The 20,152-nt window shown below is 36.5% G+C and overlaps 1 protein-coding gene across 1 annotated transcript; it reads right to left on the bottom strand.

Annotated features, from left to right (window-relative positions):
* Positions 1-4,046: 4,046 nt before the first annotated feature.
* On the bottom strand, positions 4,047-19,983 carry slc25a47a (solute carrier family 25 member 47a). Its single transcript, XM_056247187.1, has 6 exons — positions 19,889-19,983; positions 17,179-17,222; positions 12,941-13,012; positions 11,197-11,373; positions 7,973-8,237; positions 4,047-4,378 (listed from the first exon to the last, which is right to left on the bottom strand). The coding sequence occupies exons 1-6, from the start codon at positions 19,923-19,925 to the stop codon at positions 4,098-4,100; spliced, it is 876 nt and encodes a 291-aa protein (XP_056103162.1). The 5' UTR covers positions 19,926-19,983; the 3' UTR covers positions 4,047-4,097.
* Between the last annotated feature and the right edge of the window lie 169 nt (positions 19,984-20,152).

Raw genomic sequence — 20,152 nt, 5'->3', positions numbered from 1 at the left:
ATTGTTGATACTCAGAGCATGTTAGTAACTCCTGAGGTGTTATTGTTGATACTCAGAGCATGTTAGTAACTCCTGAGGTGTTATTGTTGATACTCAGAGCATGTTAGTAACTCCTGAGCTGTTATTGTTGATACTCAGAGCATGTTAGTAACTCCTGAGGTGTTATTGTTGATACTCAGAGCATGTTAGTAACTCCTGAGCTGTTATTGTTGATACTCAGAGCATGTTAGTAACTCCTGAGGTGTTATTGTTGATACTCAGAGCATGTTAGTAACTCCTGAGGTGTTATTGTTGATACTCAGAGCATGTTAGTAACTCCTGAGGTGTTATTGTTGATACTCAGAGCATGTTAGTAACTCCTGAGGTGTTATTGTTGATACTCAGAGCATGTTAGTAACTCCTGAGGTGTTATTGTTGATACTCAGAGCATGTTAGTAACTCCTGAGGTGTTATTGTTGATACTCAGAGCATGTTAGTAACTCCTGAGGTGTTATTGTTGATACTCAGACATGTTAGTAACTCCTGAGGTGTTATTGTTGATACTCAGACATGTTAGTAACTCCTGAGGTGTTATTGTTGATACTCAGAGCATGTTAGTAACTCCTGAGGTGTTATTGTTGATACTCAGAGCATGTTAGTAACTCCTGAGCTGTTATTGTTGATACTCAGAGCATGTTAGTAACTCCTGAGGTGTTATTGTTGATACTCAGAGCATGTTAGTAACTCCTGAGGTGTTATTGTTGATACTCAGAGCATGTTAGTAACTCCTGAGGTGTTATTGTTGATACTCAGAGCATGTTAGTAACTCCTGAGGTGTTATTGTTGATACTCAGAGCATGTTAGTAACTCCTGAGGTGTTATTGTTGATACTCAGAGCATGTTAGTAACTCCTGAGGTGTTATTGTTGATACTCAGAGCATGTTAGTAACTCCTGAGGTGTTATTGTTGATACTCAGACATGTTAGTAACTCCTGAGGTGTTATTGTTGATACTCAGACATGTTAGTAACTCCTGAGGTGTTATTGTTGATACTCAGACATGTTAGTAACTCCTGAGGTGTTATTGTTGATACTCAGAGCATGTTAGTAACTCCTGAGCTGTTATTGTTGATACTCAGAGCATGTTAGTAACTCCTGAGGTGTTATTGTTGATACTCAGATCATGTTAGTAACTCCTGAGCTGTTATTGTTGATACTCAGAGCATGTTAGTAACTCCTGAGGTGTTATTGTTGATACTCAGAGCATGTTAGTAACTCCTGGAGGAGAGATACATGTTCACGCGTCTCGTGTTTGTCGAAGGGAAAGCGCTGTGATTTCGAGCTGCTGATCGTGACGACGCTCTTTGATTTGATCCTCTTTCCATTCGTCGCTCGTTGCTGTTTTCGTGCCATAACTTTTCTCGCTTACTTTGTGCTCCGGTTGCACTTTACAATCATTTTTTGTTTAAATGTTATAATTCTGTTGGCTTGAGAAATGCTAGCAACGTTATAACATGCTAACAGCAATGCTACTTCATGCTAGCAATGTTAAAACCTGGGAATTCATGCTAGCAACATGTTAGATAGATAGATAGACAGACAGACAGACAGACAGACAGACAGACAGACACAAAGATCGATAGACAGACAGAGATAGATTGATAGATAGATGGATAGACAGACAGACAGACAGACAGACAGATAAATAGATAGATAGATAGACAGACAGACAGACTGATAGATAGATAGACAGACAGACAGACAGACAGACAGACAGACAGACAGAGATAGATGGATAGATAGAAGATGGATGGATAGATAGATAGACAGATAGACAGACAAATGGAAAGACAGACAGGCATACCGATAGATAGACAGACAGACAGACAGACCGATAGATAGATAGATAGATAGATAGATAGATAGATAGATAGATAGATAGATTGTTTGATAGATAGTCTATGTATTTATCAATCTATCTATCTGTCTCTCTTTCCATTTGACTGTCTGTCTATCTGTCTGTCTATCCATCCATCTGAAAACCTTCAAACTTCAAGCTTTTAAAACTTATTCAAACTTTCTGATCAGGCTTTTTCAAGCCAATGTCAAAGTTGGTCTTGTGAACTTTTTTTATTATCTAGTGACTCTGTACACGCATACAGCTTTGTAACAGCATGTAATATTTCTCCAAATGAATGCAAAATGCTCTAATTGTCTTCTTTTTTATGTGCTTGGGATTAACTGGGTGGGATTTTGAACGGTTTAGCTCAAGAGATTTAGATTTTATTCCTGGCGGTTTCCTTCCCCTAAACTCAACAAAAGCTACTTTCACACGCAGCCTTTAGTCCAGTGGAAACATCACGCCGGCTCGACACAAACACAATAAAGTCCATCAAAACTTTTCATGTGACGGCTTAAACAGTGTAATCAAGACAGACAGACAGGAGTGTGTGTGTGTGTGTGTGTGTGTGTGTGTGTGTGTGTGTGTGTGTGTGACCTCTAGAAGCCACTAGATGGCGCCATTAACCAGCAGATGATAAATATTTAATAAGTAGCCCTATAGTAAGATGGAAAGAACAGCATTTATTGTCTCTAAATTACCAGTGTGTCATGTGATGTCAAATTGTTTGTTTATGTTTTATATATTAGTAGCTCTGTTTCTGTGAAAGTAAGCATGAACTGACAGTCCGAGCCCACCATATGAAAACAAGAGACAAAAACATTTCATGCAATGCAACTGATATTACTTTATTATTTAAGAATGTTATCTCATATTTCACTCGAAATAGTCTCTTTATAAATGTGTTTTATCTCTTTAAATATGTGATGCTGTAGACGTTTGGACTGGGTCACCTCGACTCCAAAAAATACACAAAAATGATGATCAACCCGTAATAACTCATCAGAGTATGATGGTGTTTATTTACAAGTGCACCGAAAATCCAACAATCCAGCAGTGAAGAAATATATACAAGTAAACCGTCCCAAAAACAGTATCAAACCACAAAAACAACAACAGTACCAAAACAAAATAAATCAAAGATATATAAGTATCCACAATGTACAGATCCCAGCAACCCGGGTAACGGCAACATATAACACAAACCATTTAACAATAAAACACAAAACAAGCAAACTGACTACGTTTGACATGTTCATTCATAAATGTTGCGTTAGATTTATTCTCATTGGGGAAATACAGCAAAAACACAATAACTTGTTTATTGAACTGTTGTATAAAATCGATATCAGATTGACACTCTTGCTCGTAGCTTCTTATTAATTAAATATTAATAGTTTTTAGAGTGTAAAGTCAATAATGCATCATGCATCTTATTTAAAGATACAATATTTGTTGTTTTGATTTTGGGGTGCATTGAGAGATTATTTTGGTGACAATTTTACCTCAATTATTGCTTCATGAGTTCTGACATTTTAATTACTCTCCATTAATGGTAATACAGTTATTCTTATTCTAATAAATTAGTCACTACATAATACTATATCATGCAAAATATCTTAATAAAAATATATTTTTTCCTTTTGATTTGGGGATAAAATATAACTAATTCTTGCTTTGTTTTTTAAATACATTGTGCAAAATATTTAAAACAATTGGTAACACGTTATTTTAAGGTGGCGTAGTTACTACATGCATATATATGTAGTAATTAGTGCATAATTAGAAGCAATTTACCCTAAACCAAACCCTAACCGGAACTGTATAGTAAGCTCATGCTTAATTAATATTACTCAGTATTATTTGAATAAGTGCAATGTAACTAACTACGGCATATATAATTACACTGTAACAATGACACCTTAAAATAAAGTGTAACCCTTTATTTTTAAGGTGACATAGTTACAGTGTAATTATATATTTAAGTACTGAGTAATATTAAGCAACTACATGTATACTATAGGGTTAAGGTTTGGTTGAGGGTTAGTTGCATGTAATTATGCATAATTTACTGTTATTACTATGGTAAGTACATGTAACATATGTAACAAGGACACTGTAAAATAAATGTTACCCAAAAAATCATAATTTCATGCAAAAAAATGCAGTCCTCTGCATGATGTTGATGCACATGAGAATACAGTAAGAACATAATGTGATCATGAGAGCTGATCCAGAGCCGGGGACCTGAGCACACGGACACTGACCTCGTACACGGCGAAGACCACCATGTTCACGGGAAACGCACGCAAGCAGTTTATCCCCAGACTCCTGAAGAAAACCCCGGGGCCCTCGTTCCTCAGGGTCTCTGTGATGCAGTGGACGAGTCCTCGATATCTCCTGTCCATCTGAAGACGAGCTTTAATCACGTCCATCGGCGTCCCGACAGTCCAGCCGGCCATTCCTGCGACTCCACCGGACAGCAGCACCACACTCCACTCTGACAACACAAACACAGAGACCGGATCAGACCAGACTAGACCAGATCAGACCAGACTAGACCAGATCAGACCAGACTAAACCAGATCAGACCAGATCAGACCAGACTAAACCAGATCAGACCAGACTAGACCAGATCAGACCAGACTAAACCAGATCAGACCAGACTAAACCAGACCAGCCGGCCATTCCTGCGACTCCACCGGACAGCAGCACCACACTCCACTCTGACAACACAAACACAGAGACCGGATCAGACCAGACTAAACCAGATCAGACCAGACTAAACCGGATCAGACCAGATCAGACCAGACTAAACCAGATCAGACCAGACTAAACCAGACCAGCCGGCCATTCCTGCGACTCCACCGGACAGCAGCACCACACTCCACTCTGACAACACAAACACAGAGACCGGATCAGACCAGACTAAACCAGATCAGACCAGACTAAACCAGATCAGATCAGACCAGACTAAACCAGATCAGACCAGACTAAACCAGACCAGTCGGCCATTCCTGCGACTCCACCGGACAGCAGCACCACACTCCACTCTGACAACACAAACACAGAGACCGGATCAGACCAGACTAGACCAGATCAGACCAGACTAAACCGGATCAGACCAGATCAGACCAGACTAAACCAGATCAGACCAGACTAAACCAGACCAGCCGGCCATTCCTGCGACTCCACCGGACAGCAGCACCACACTCCACTCTGACAACACAAACACAGAGACCGGATCAGACCAGACTAAACCGGATCAGACCAGACTAAACCGGATCAGACCAGACTAAACCAGATCAGACCAGATCAGACCAGACTAAACCAGATCAGACCAGACTAGACCAGATCAGACCAGACTAAACCAGACCAGTCCAGACTAAACCCGAGCAGCCGGCCATTCCTGCAACTCCACTCTGACAACATCAAGCAGAACAGTTTCTGTGACGTTATCACATGCATAACAGAGACTATTACTTCATAAAGTTCTAGATCAGCATGTTTATCTCTATAAACCCTGTATCATATTAGACATGCACATTTATCTGCCTCTGAATGATCAAAAATAACTTTTTTATGCAATTTCAGTGAACTGTTTTCATCATTGATAATCGTAAATATTTGTTGATCATCAGATCCTCATATTAGAGTGATTTCTGAAGGATCATGTGACACTGAAGACTGGAGTAATGATGCTGAAAATTCAGCTTTGATCACAGGAATAAATTACACTTTACTGTATATTCACATAGAAAACAGATGATTTACATTGGAATAATATTTCACAATTTCAACTGTATTTTAGATCAAATAAATGCGGCCTTGGTGAGCAGAAGAGACTTCTTTCAAAAACATTAAAAATCGTACCGATCCAAAACTCTTGAACGGCAGTGTATAATGACAATGATTTAGTATTTAGGGTGTTTTTCTAGATTGTAAGATCACTCACTATATTTCATATTTCTGTAAAAGAGTTTTCCACGGAATAAATAAATGTCTTAACCCTCGTTCGTCCTTCCCTCTGGTCATTTTGACCTGAAACTAATTTATTTATTTTTTATTTAAAAAAAAGAGTGTTCATCAGAGGGGTCCAAGACCCCAGGACCTTTGTCGTATTTGAACCACGAATACACAAATTATTTAATGGATTCGAGGAGTTTTGTGGTTGAAATTAAAAAAAGTATCAAATCCTCAGTTTGACCCCCTTAGGAATGAATGGTATGCGAGGAATGCTTCAGTTCACATAGAAAACCCTAAAAATGCTCAAAATGCAAACTAAAAATGCTAAAACTTTACCAAAAAATTATTTTATAATATCTACATGTGTATGTGAATGCACACTGAAGTGAACTGACTTTAGGACCCAGAGGAACATGCTCCATATAGAGCTATAAGCCCATCTAGAGTTATGAAATATCATCTTATATTATTAATTTTTCAACAAGAGGTCGGCAGAAACACTCAATGTAAGATATTTAGAGCTGAATTAAAAGGGTTATCCATGAAATTGTGAGTTATTTTAAATTTAAGTTGAAAGAATGTGAGGAATGTGCTTAAATGACTATTTATTTATTGCTCAAATCTAATAATTTAAAGGTAAAAAAAAAAAAAAAACATTAAAAAATAGATTTTTTTTTAATCAAATTGAAATAAAATAAGCTTTCTGGACAAAAAAACGTAAGTATAATTTTAGGGTTTCGCAAGGGTAGGATGTGTAAAGGCCCTTGCACACCGAGTCCGAAATTCGCGTTCGAAATGTTTGCACGTTAAAAAATAAATACGACCTCACGTAATGTCGATCACGCCTCCGAAACTTTCGTCCGTCATAAAAAAATTTGGATCGGGTTCGATTTTCTGCGTTTTTCGCATCCGTAGCTCAAGCAGTTTCAATGGTGTTTTGACAATTCAGTGCCAGCGAATCACGAATACGGAAAAACGCATACGAACATTTAGGGCTGGGCGATTTGGCCAAAAAAAATTATCACGATAATTTTTTTATATCAGTCGATATCGATAATTATCACGATAAATGTCAAATCTTTATTTCTTTCAAGTTTAAAGGCAGATTTTCGTTGTTTTTCCTAAGTGAAAGTTGTAGAAACCAGAGCGTTAATTGTGGTTTTAAACTACTCTTTATTGTCAGAACATATTGCCAAACAGGTGAACATTTCACAAATCTGAGGTAGAACATTGAAACATTTGTCATTTTTCCTAAACAAAATAAATATCTGAATAGAAAAAATATTTCTTCAGCAAGTTTGCAGTGCAGCCTGCAATATTCAAATTACATGTTTTGTCTCGAAATGCATATTTGACAGTGAGTTGACAGTAAATCTGCATTTTTTTTTATGTTTGCGTTTTATTAAAATGAACCATTGGTCATCCAGCATCATGCGTTTAGATCATGATATCCACAGATAAAACCAGGCATAGCCTATAACTTAGCACTTCACTATCATGGCAAAATATAACTTTATGGTTTCTATGGTTTTTGTATGAAAAACAGTAGCCTAACAGTTAAATACATTATTAAATACTGTAATTATATTCCATTAGACATTTAATACATTGTCTACATTATTAATATAATACAAGTCAATATGTATATCCCACATTTCATGGTGCAGTTAATATTACTAGGCTAACCTTACAGTAAATCCATGGTAGGCATTCTGACTGTATCGTTGCGCAGTGTTTCTCCTGTTTGTCAGCGGTGTTTCATCTGCCTTTAAACTGGACATTTGTGTTCTTTGCTGAATTCAAGCGCTTCTCACTGGATCTCGAGTCGTGAGCGAGACGATCAGAGTAAACGCGTCTGCTCTAGTGAGCTCGCGCTGCCGTTTGGACTTTGAGCCGAGCGGATAAACGGTCCGTGAGGCGCGCGCGGTTCAAATGAGTTTCGTTCCGCTTTTGGCGCATACGAACATTTATCGACCTCTTGATATCGTTTTATCGAGAAAAATTATATCGCGATAATTATCGTTATCGTTTTATCGCCCAGCCCTACGAACATTTCAGTCTCAGTGTGCAAGGGCCTTTCCAGAGTGTGAAGGTTTAACCGGCTGGAGTGTGTAGTGTGTGCACTCACCGGGCTCCGTCTGTCCCGCTGGCGTGAGTCGGGAACACAGTGTGTTGTAGGTCAGGAAGTATGTGGCGAACGAAGGCCCGTCTCTGAAGGCCAGAGGAAGCGCTCCTCGGTAAAGCCCCGAAACGCCCTCGTGTTTAGCGATGCTCAGCAAACAGTGGACCGGCCCGCGGTATCGGGGCTTCCCGTGACTCAATCCACCGCGCCGGCTCTCGGTCTGACACTGCAGACGGACTTTCACCAGGTCGCCCGGTGACATTACAGAGATCTGAGGGAAAACACAATAAAAATATGGTTTTAAAAATCGTAACAACGCAACTGTAGTATAGCGGCGCAGCCAAACCAAAGTTTCCTCACACACCCTCAACATTCCTCACATCATCACAGTTTATCCGCTATAGTGGTGATAAACATGAGCAGAACTCAGTGGATATTTGACTGGTTTTGTCCGTCCTTCTGTTAGACTCTCACACATGAATTATGTTGAATATCTGTCAGCTGTTAAATTTAACTACACAATTAGAGAATACCAGTTTAGCTCAACAGTGACCAAGCAATGCTTCATGTTGTTCAGTGTGTGTGTAAAAAGAGCATTAGCAATTACAGAAAACACACTTCAGCAAAACATCATCAGCTCAAAGTGGAGGAGTAATATTTGCTCCCATATTAGTCACTGTATGAGGAATATTTGTGTGTAATATGTCACAGTTTACTTTATTTTGCTCTCCTCACTTACATAAATGAGCTATAGTGTCCTGCACACACTAGTGAAACAATATAAAAAATGATATCTGGTGTCTGGATCATTTTTGGTTTGACTGTATATCGTTAAATATAATACACAAAATTTACCAACTCATTGTTCACAGAATATAGAAGGAAAAAAAACATTGGAATCACTTTCAGAACGATTTGTTTTCCAGCTGATGAACGATAAAAACATTGACAGCCAATCAGAGCCCATCCTGCTTTAAAGAGCGCGAGCATTTAAAGCGACAGGCGACTTATTATAAACAGAACGATGTGGTGTGAGTGCTAATATACTTGTTATGGTTATCTTTATTATAATTCTTGTGAGTCAGTTTTATTGCAAATCACGTTGTCACAGACATCTTAAGTCCATTAGAATGAGTTAAGCCTGTTCACACCAAGGTAGATACCTATAAAGATAACTAAAACGTTTTAGTGTCCACACCAGCTCACATCTGCACAATATCATTCTGTTTATTATATTTTCAAGCTGCAGTTTTATGAAACACTCAGCAGATTATTGCCGAGAAAGTTTTAAAAAGTGAACTTTTTTTTAACAAATTTTACATTTGAAAAATAAAAATGGTATATGACATATATAATTTCCAAAACACATTTTACTCTAAAACTGCGAGAAAATCAAAGCCATAAATCTAAAGTTGTGTTCAAAATTTGAGGTTTCAAAATTTCAGGATATGAATCAACAATTGAATTTCAACTAAAAACTATATTTCTTGATATCTGTAGTTGTATTTTAACTAGTAAAATGTCACCATTCAAATTCAATTGCTGATATCAAGAATTGATTTCTTACTAATTGAAATTCCAACATCACAAATCAGAAATACAATTCTCACTACTAAAAAACTTTATTTTTGATATCAACAATTACATAGTTACTAGTGCAAAAGTTTATTCTTAATATCAACAGTTGAATTGCTACTAGTAACAATGTTCATTATTGATATCAATAATTCTATTTTCACTAGTGACGATGTTAATTTCTGATATCGTGAATGTGATTGTTACTAGTAAGAAAGACATTTTAGATATCTGAAATTATATTGATATCAGAAATACATGTTCAGATATCAAAAGAGAACATTTTTACTAGTAGCAATTCAATTTGCGCACAGAAAGTATTCTCGTCGCTTGATAATCTTAAGGCTGAGCCACTGTCGTCACTCGGACTATTTTAACGATGTCTTTAATAACTTTCTGTTCCGGCAAGTTTCAATTACAATAGAAGCCTATGGAGGAGTGAGACAGCTCTCAGATTTAATCACAAATATCTTCATTTGTGTCCCGAAGATGAAGGAAAGTCTGACGGGGTTGAACAACACGAGGGAGAGTCATTACTGACAGAGTTGTCATGTTTGGGTGAACTCTCCCTTTAAGCTTTTCGAAGCATGTCCATGATTTTCTTGTGTTTTCACACAGCAAGTGCCAAAACCTTCGTACCATTCCGATAAAGTAAATAAAAAAACTAGGGCTGTCAGTTAAACGCGTTATTAACGGCGTTAACGCAAACCCATTTTAATGGCGTTAATTTTTTTATTGCGCGATTAACGGTCTTTTTGGCCTAGCAAACTTTGTAGTTTTCTTCACATGCTTCTGCAACAGGACGCGGTGCGGCGCTTTGAAACCCATTCATTTCAATGGCTTGCGCCGCGCGAGGACGTTTTGTTGCTTCGTCGACCAAAGCGCAAGCGGATCTAGCTAGACCGGAAACAAAACATACACACTCGTTTGGGCTTGCGAGCCGGCCAAATAGTAATTTAACGTTACGCTTTGAGTGGATGACGAGCGCGAGACGCCGAAATGGACGCCAATAAGATTCTGAATGGAAAGTTTACTTTTAAAAAGTTGCCGAATGGTTCCATTGACGAGACCAAAGTGATCTGTGTGTTTTGTCGTTGTGAACTGAGCTATCATCATCGCAGCACGTCCAGTCTGAAACACCACTGATGATGGCCAAGCACACACACACACACACACACACACACACACACACACACACACACACACACACACACACACACACACACACACACACAGCTGATGCGAATTCTCCGCCCCCTCGTCAATATCAGGACCTCGTCAGTATTTCTTTCACCCTTTTATTGATGGACAGTGTTACATTGAGAGATTGTTTGCTCCAAGTGAGAATGTTAGTGTGAAATTGAACAGTATATGCCAATGTTGTTTTCAATAAAAAACATTTGCACAAAGCAAGCCGATTCACTTTTCCATGGTGATAAGAGCATTAAAATGAGAAAAAATAATGGGACAAAAAGAAATCAAGAGACATTAAGAATAGATAAAAATGTGCGATTAATTGCGATTAATCGCGAGTTGACTATAACATTAATGCGATTAATCGCGATTAAATATTTTAATCGTTTGACAGCACTAAAAAAAATTTAAAATACTGTGTGTGTGTAAAGAGAGCGAAGAGCAGCACTCGCTCGCCTGACCTGAGCCACACCGCCCGCCAGGCCGGACAGGAAGATGTCCAGTTTGGAGTTGTGCGCGCCGGTCCCGCGGAGCCGAGCGAGACACTGGAGACAGTTCCGGTACGTGCCGAACACCACGGACGAGGTCATGGATATAGTGGTGACGGGCAAAGCCATTCCCTTAAAGAAGCCCTGGACCTGGAGCAAACACACCAGAGCAACATCCGGACACAAATACACATCTCTGTTATTATATGCAGACACTTGAGCATTCACAGGGTTATCATCATCAGTACTAGCGAACTGTAGTCGCTGTTGTAAAGCAGCGTCTGTTGTTCATAAATGTGCTAATGCTATACAAGTAAAGTTGCTGATTACATGACAAAAATTGTAGTTAGTAACTTAATCTAGATTACTTATTTAACCCTCTGGTAGTGCTCGCGTATCGGTCAAAAATGAAAGAATTTTTTTATTTACATTAAAATATATATATATATTTTTTAGATTATGTTTTTTATTTAATATTTTGTATTTTTAGGGGATTTTATGGTACTAAATTATACTTATGCAGTAGTTATAATCCATTTATTCACTTTTTGACAGTGTACCTGAAAATGAATCACAGACTGAAGTTTGGTCTCTTTTTAAAGGAAACACTCTAAATTTTACATTTATTGTGATGAAAAAAAAAAAAATTTGAAATATGTATTTCACATGTTGTATTTGTGAAAAATGTATATGTTCACCTTTACCAAGTAAAAAAAAAAAAAAAAAAAAACGTTTAAAAAAAAAAAAAAAAAAAAACAACGGTTATGTAACTACACATGCTAATGTTTCTGAATACTTTTTGATTACTTTTGACTTTACTCATTTATGACTTAGATTAGAATGGGATTATTGTGTACCACATTTATACATTAAAACAAAGAAAATTTGGGTAAAAAGAATAATTATGGGTAATACTTTAGTTGAGGGTCCAATTCTCATTATTTAACCAGTTGCTTACTAGCATGCTATTTATAATTTGCTGTTTATTAGTACTTTTAATGCACATATTAATGCCTTATTCTGCATGATCATATGCATCCCTTAACCCGCCCCACACCTAAACTACTTTACTAACGATTAATAGGCAGCATTAAGAGTTTATTGAGGCACAAGTCATAGTTAAAAGTGAGAATTGGACCCTGTGACTGAATTTGGGAGAATCAAATGAATGAGGAATAATTTACTGCCATTGTGTGAATAATATGCAATCATGAAATCCACAAGTAGTACATTTTTGATTACATGATCCAGATTACATGTAATCAATTACTACCCAGCACTGGATATTATAGTTAACTACTGTAAAACCATTACAAAAAATGCTAACACTTTATTTTACAGTGTCCTTGTTACATATGTTACACGTACTTACCATAGTAATAACAGTAAATTATGCATAATGCAACTAACCCTCAACCAAACCCTAACCCTATAGTATACATGTAGTTGCTTAATATTACTCAGTAATTAAATATATAATTACACTGTAACTATGACACCTTAAAATAAAGTGTAACCCACAAAATTGTTACTTTAAATTTATAAAACAATAGACATATTTTTAAAAAAAGAATAAAAATACAAAAAGAAAATTACTAAAATTCAATTGAAATTAATTCAAACTAATATTATCTGAAAGATACTTTAATAACACTGCATCACAGGAATGACGTTAGGAAGATGCACTAAACATTAAACACAAATGTAAATTTCTCACCCCTTCTTTCTTGACGGTCATTACGATGCACTGCCAGATTCCCGTGAACTGTTTCTGAGTCTGGATCCGGACCTGTGCAGAAGTCCAACACACACGCACACACACACACACACACTCAAGTCTGGAGGACATGCTAAAACAGCAACAAGTGTGTGAAATCACCATGATTCATGTCTGAGGTTAAAGGCACAGTGTGTAAGTTTCGCCACTAGAGGTCGCTTATTCAAAACAAAAGCATAACTTGATGCCGTGAATGAGCTTGACCAGAGAGTGTGTAATAAGTGGAGAACTCCCACTCTCAGTAAACGTCCGGCTCCTGAACTGGCTGCAGTTCCACTCCGGCTCCACATGGGGGCGCTCACAGGACGAGTGCAGAATGAATGGAGGTCTATGGAGATATGCCCCTCAAAATACACTTTTCTCAGGATATCATTTTTTTGTCTAGTAATTTGAATGTTGTATTCGAAACGAAATGCAAAGAAATTACACATTACTGGGTGTTAGATTTTTTAGAGTCACTTATTTGCTTTAAAAAGTCTTTTAAAATGCCAATGACGTCACACACATCGTACGACCAGAGATACTGCTTTACGGCAATCCTTCAGTCAATTCGGTGCGTTCGCGCTCTGCACTTTCTGTTCTCTCGACACAGCGGACACAGGTAAACACACGAGCTAGAAGAGTTTCTGTAAAACTAAATCCGGATGCCACGATGCCATCAAGCGGTGTCTCTGGCCGTAATCAGTCCTTCACTGACCAACCAGCGTCCATTAGCAGAATGCTAGCGTGTTATGGGCAACAACAACTCAACCTGGAAGAAATCAAAAGGACATAAGTACTCATTCATTCAACTTTCGCCCAATAACCCATGTTGAACTTGCAAAACCTACAATAAAATCTGAGATTTCTCAACGGCAATCGGGTGAGAGAGACACATTTAGCCGCCTAGCTCCATAGACTCGCATTCACTCACGCACTCGGCGATCGCCCCCAGTGGAACTCTGGAGGAACTACAAACACAATTCGGTACAATAGGACTTAACAGGGAGTGGCCACTGTAGACGGGCTCTGGCTTGACTATGACTCGTGAATAAGTGAATGTATTAAAGTTTTATAACGTTATTGTGGTATGAAGCAAAACGCAACATTTTTATAACTCTTATATAGTGCAGTTGCCGCTCCTTTCGCTTTGTTGTTTATGTTTATTTTACGATTAAAGTTGGGATTAAACGTTCACCTCCTTCTTCCCCGAACTTGAACTTTGTTATGGTTGATCACTTAAATTTACATTATTTTATACTAATGAAACAGGCTGAATTATTCATTCATGTCACTTTGTTTGATAAATTTAAATAGTTGGGTAACGCAGCGCTGTTTCACTCGATCAAAACAATCATAATAAAATTATGGAAGCTTGGTTCTGCCACAGAATGAAAAATTAAAAAGGTAATTGCGACTTTTTATCTCGCAATTCTGACTTTATTTCTCAGAATTGCGAGATATAAAGTCAGAATTGCGAGATAAAGTCAGAATTTATTGATATAAAGTCGCAATTGCAGGTTATAAAGTCAGAATTGCGTGAAATAAACTCGCAATTGCGTGATATAAAGTCAGAATTGCGTGATATAAAGTCGAAATTGCGTGATATAAAGTCAGAATTGCGTGATATAAAGTCGAAATTGCGTGATATAAAGTCAGAATTGCGTGATATAAAGTCGAAATTGCGTGATATAAAGTCAGAATTGTGTGATATAAAGTCAGAATTGCGTGATATAAAGTCAGAATTGTGTGATATAAAGTCAGAATTGCGAGATTTAAAGTCAGAATTGTGTGATATAAAGTCAGAATTGCGAGATATAAAGTCAGAATTGATTGATATAAAGTCAGAATTGCGAGATATAAAGTCAGAATTGATTGATATAAAGTCGCAATTGCGAAATATAAAGTCAGAATTTATTGATATAAAGTCAGAATTGCGAGATATAAAGTCAGAATTTACTGCAAAGTGCAACAAGTTACGATATAACAAAACTTTCAACGCACTCACATGTATTTTTTATGGAAGCTTGTTTCCGCCACTGAATAAAAATTTTTTTTTTTTAAATTGCGACTTTTTATCTCACAATTCCGAGGTATAAAGTCGCAATTGCAGGTTATAAAGTCAGAATTGCGAGATATAAAGTCAGAATTGCGAGATATAAAGTCAGAATTGATTGATATAAAGTCAGAATTGCGAGATATAAAGTCAGAATTTATTGATATAAAGTCAGAATTGCGAGATATAAAGTCAGAATTTACTGCAAAGTGCACCAAGTTACGATATAACAAAACTTTCAACGCACTCACATGTATTTTTTATGGAAGCTTGTTTCCGCCACTGAATAAAAAATTTTTTTTTTTAAATTGCGACTTTTTATCTCACAATTCCGAGGTATAAAGTCGCAATTGCAGGTTATAAAGTCAGAATTGCGAGATATAAAGTCAGAATTGTGTGATATAAAGTCAGAATTGCGAGATATAAAGTCAGAATTTATTGATATAAAGTCAGAATTGCGAGATATAAAGTCAGAATTTACTGCAAAGTGCACCAAGTTACGATATAACAAAACTTTCAACGCACTCACATGTATTTTTTATGGAAGCTTGTTTCCGCCACTGAATAAAAAATTTTTTTTTTTAAATTGCGACTTTTTATCTCACAATTCCGAGGTATAAAGTCGCAATTGCAGGTTATAAAGTCAGAATTGCGAGATATAAAGTCAGAATTGCGTGATATAAAGTCAGAATTGTGTGATATAAAGTCAGAATTGCGAGATTTAAAGTCAGAATTGTGTGATATAAAGTCAGAATTGCGAGATATAAAGTCAGAATTGATTGATATAAAGTCAGAATTGCGAGATATAAAGTCAGAATTGATTGATATAAAGTCGCAATTGCGAAATATAAAGTCAGAATTTATTGATATAAAGTCAGAATTGCGAGATATAAAGTCAGAATTTACTGCAAAGTGCAACAAGTTACGATATAACAAAACTTTCAACGCACTCACATGTATTTTTTATGGAAGCTTGTTTCCGCCACTGAATAAAAAATTTTTTTTTAAAAATTGCGACTTTTTATCTCACAATTCCGAGGTATAAAGTCGCAATTGCAGGTTATAAAGTCAGAATTGCGAGATATAAAGTCAGAATTGCGAGATATAAAGTCAGAATTGATTGATATAAAGTCAGAATTGCGAGATATAAAGTCAGAATTTATTGATATAAAGTCAGAATTGCGAGATATAAAGTCAGAATTGTGTGATATAAAGTTAGAATTGCGAGATATAAAGTCAGAATTGATTGATATAAAGTCAGAATTGCGAGATATAAAGTCAGAATTGCGAGATATAAAGTCAGAATTGCGTGAAATAAAGTCGAAATTGCGTGATATAAAGTCAGAATTGATTGATATAAAGTCGCATTTGCGTGTTGTAAAGTCAGAATTGATTGATATAAAGTCGCAATTGCGTGTTGTAAAGTCAGAATTGTGAGATGTAAAGTTGCAATTCTGCCTTTTTTTCTTGCAATTGCGACTTTATATCTCAGAATTGCGAGATAAAAAGTCGCAATTATTATTATTTTTTTTTTATTCAGTGGCGGAAACAAGCTTCCATAAAAAATACATGTGAGTGCGTTGAAAGTTTTGTTATATCGTAACTTGTTGCACTTTGCAGTAAACTAGATCGATATTAGAATATCATATTAATAAAAGCTGAATGACTCTTGTTAAATGGCATGCAATTCATTTTTAAAACAATGTATGGTGGAGAAAATGCAGTATTATTGTCAGTACAAATACAACTTTCTGATTTACTTTTTGGGTACAAACGTGTGATTTGCGGTAAAACAATAAACAACAAGAGATTCAAAAAATAAGATTAACTGTGTTGAGCTATAATGATTAGTTTTGCTCATCTGTCTAATAAAACATTAAAGCGTCTTTGATGGTTTCTACAAAAGTAAAAGCGTAAATCGAGGTTAACGCGGATATGACATCACTGACAGGGCCGTTACACTCGTTAAAACGGCCGATTTCTCTGGATTGTTGGAAACATTTGAGATAATGTACAGTTAGTACACAACTCAACTAAATATATAACATTGTTTTAGTGGTTTTTGGATATTTTAATCCAGAAATCTTACATATTGTGCCTTTAAGAGCTGAAAAGTTCAATAATGCAGGTGAAATGAGTTTACTTTGACCGTGTCCAGTGGATATCCGACCGCAACGCCACACGCTCCTGCAAAACAACAGCAGATCAACATGAAAACCCCAAAGTCAAAATTAGAATATTGTGAAAAGGTTTTCATAAGCCATAATCATCACAATTATAACAAATAAAGGCTTGAAATATCTCACTTTGCATGTAATGAGTCTATATAATATATTAGTTCCACCTTTTAAGTTGAATTGCTGAAATAAATTAACTTTTGCACGATATTATAATTTTTCGAGTTTCACCTGTAGGTAATAATCATGCACTTGAGTACGACACATACCAATATCATTTATTTGTATGTTTAAGTTTCCAATAATTGATATGCAGAACAAAAGAAATACTAAATATTTGGGAAGAGCTGCTGAAAAGAACAAGTTTTAACCCAATTCTGTTCAACATGTTCAATCTGTTGATAAACACACACACCTGACTCAGATCATTAGTGGAGGTGTAAGACCTGAAGTGAATGGGTTAAAGAAGGAAGACACCCAAAATATTAAAGTCCCCCTGTGGTGAAAATCCAGCTTTTAATGTTGTTTATGTGTCTATGTGGTGTTTTTTATATGCTTTAAGACACACCATGTGTAAGTTCATAAGTCGACAGCATTGCTGAGTATTTTCTGCTTAAAACTGCAGTGAACCAAAGACAGTCTCAAAAACACGGTTTGAAATCGCTGGTGTTTCTGACGTCACAAACGACCTTGTAACCAATCAGATCAACGTGTGATCGTCAACCAGTGGATCTCTGAGCTGAGCGAGTGAGTGGAGGCAGGGCTCATTTCCATATTCATAGAACCGCGCATACTAAATGAGGCAAGGGTGTCGAGTTACATTCAAGATATGGGGAAAAAAAACATTTAAATAAGTAATTTTGGTGATCAAAGATGAGTTTTACGGGGTTAAAATGATTGACTACAGGGGGACTTTAATACAGTTGGACTCCAGGAACAGAGATGAGAACCTCTGTCTACACTAGTGCGAATTGAGGATTTTGACAAAGCATTTAATATATCATATTTATGCCTTCATCTGTTTTATATAATTTTTTATACATACATGATTGAAAAATAATGGTGTAAATTAAAGTATTAATTCACTTTTAAAAAAACTTTTGCTGATAATTTACTCACCCCCATGTCATCCAAGATGTCCATGTCTTTCTTTCTTCAGTCGAAAAGAAATTAATGTTTTTGATGAAAACATTCCAGAATTTTTCTCCATATAATGGACTTCAATGGGAGCCAAACGGTTCAAGGTCTAAATGACCGTTTCAGTGCAGCTTCAAAGGGCTTTAAACGATACCAGACGATGAATAAGGGTCTTATCTAGAGAAACGATCGGTCATTTCAAAAATAAATTAAAAAGTTAAAGTTTTATAGGCACAAATGCTCGCCTTGCGAACTCTCCTGTTCGAACTCGTTCATCAAAATGAACTCATCTTTTTTCGAGTCAATGACTTGTTCATTTGAAATGGTCATTTAGTCCTTGAACCGTTTGGACCCCATTGAAGTCCATTATATGGAGAAAAATCCTGGAATGTTTTCATCAAAAACCTTCATTTCTTTCCGACTGAAGAAAGAAAGACATGGACATCTTGGATGACATGGGGGTGAGTAAATTACCAGCAAAAGTTTTTTAAAAAGTGAACTACTCCTTTAAGTTTACATACCTCTACACTCCCTCCATGGGCTTCATATATAACTCTATGTGTTCTTGACTCAAGTTTAACCCTTTAACTGTCATGTGTGAGCATCGATGTGAAAATGCACTATCCAAATCATCTTTATTTATACAGCGCTTTTAACAAAGGATTGTTCCAAAGTGGCTTTACAGTGATAATAGGAACTTAAAGTAGGCTAACAGACAGAGATTGTTTTGGTTTTATAGCAGCTCTAGAATAAAGTTATTTTCCTATCCAAAAATAAATAGACAATGTGGATAATCTATTTAAACCACTTCAAAAAATGAAAGTGTAACAAAGTTATACAAGTACTTTAAGTGTTGTTCACGTGATCTCCTGTACCAATAAAAGTTGTGCTTTATTATATACATATATATATATAATCAGTGTGTTAAACATTGTCTTAAACCATTTTTTTGTGTCTCAAATGAAGAAAACACAATAGTATTTGGCAGTTTTTAGACATGCGTGTAGTGATGGTGTAATAATAGATTCCCATTTCCCAGGCAAACTATTGAGATGAGAATAGTTTCACTAGTTTTATCTCATTCATTGCTGTATGTAAATATTGCATCCATGAAATGGTTAAATTGAGGCACTTTATGTGTAATGAAACTCTCCAATATAGCCTACATTTCCAATGGTGCATTTTCATTCATTCATCAATAATACTTTGGGATATTAAATTCTCTCCTGCGTCACGCATTGCTTTTTTCTTGTCTTCTTATTTAGTCTTTTTTTTTTTTATTAACTTTTACATGTTTTTATTTGTTTCTCTCTCTTTCCCATGGACCATATACTGATAACATGTAGGCTATTATTCCTTGCTTCAATGCAACACCGAGTTGGTTTTAATGTTATATAGCCTACATTTTCTCATTGTCTCAAAAACAAAACACTGACACCAAGAGCATTTAACATATATATTCTCTCAAATCATCATTTCTAATACAAAACTGAGAATTGAACCAGACAAACAACAGTCTTTAAACTTTATATAGCCTACCTCCCACTGATCCTGCAAGGAAGTCGGCGAAATGCATCGTTGAAACTGCTTTACCTATGACATTATTGTTGCTTCTGTTCTGATAAATAATTGTGTAACGCAGAGATCCGTAGAGGTCGCAGGATCTGCGTTAGTCCTTTTGTAACAGTCCCTCATCCTCACGTGGTTCCGCTGACAGATGCAGCTCTTCGTGCATGTTCCGATTTAACAGCAATAATGAGAAACTTGCTTTTTATTGGCAGTCGTGCATGTTTAATACGCTAT

Source organism: Rhinichthys klamathensis, unplaced genomic scaffold, assembly GCF_029890125.1.
Source record: "Rhinichthys klamathensis goyatoka isolate OS25496 unplaced genomic scaffold, OSU_Roscu_1.1 h1tg000043l_1, whole genome shotgun sequence".
In the NCBI taxonomy this organism is placed as follows: domain Eukaryota; kingdom Metazoa; phylum Chordata; class Actinopteri; order Cypriniformes; family Leuciscidae; genus Rhinichthys; species Rhinichthys klamathensis.
This window is presented reverse-complemented; position numbering and strand designations above follow the sequence as displayed.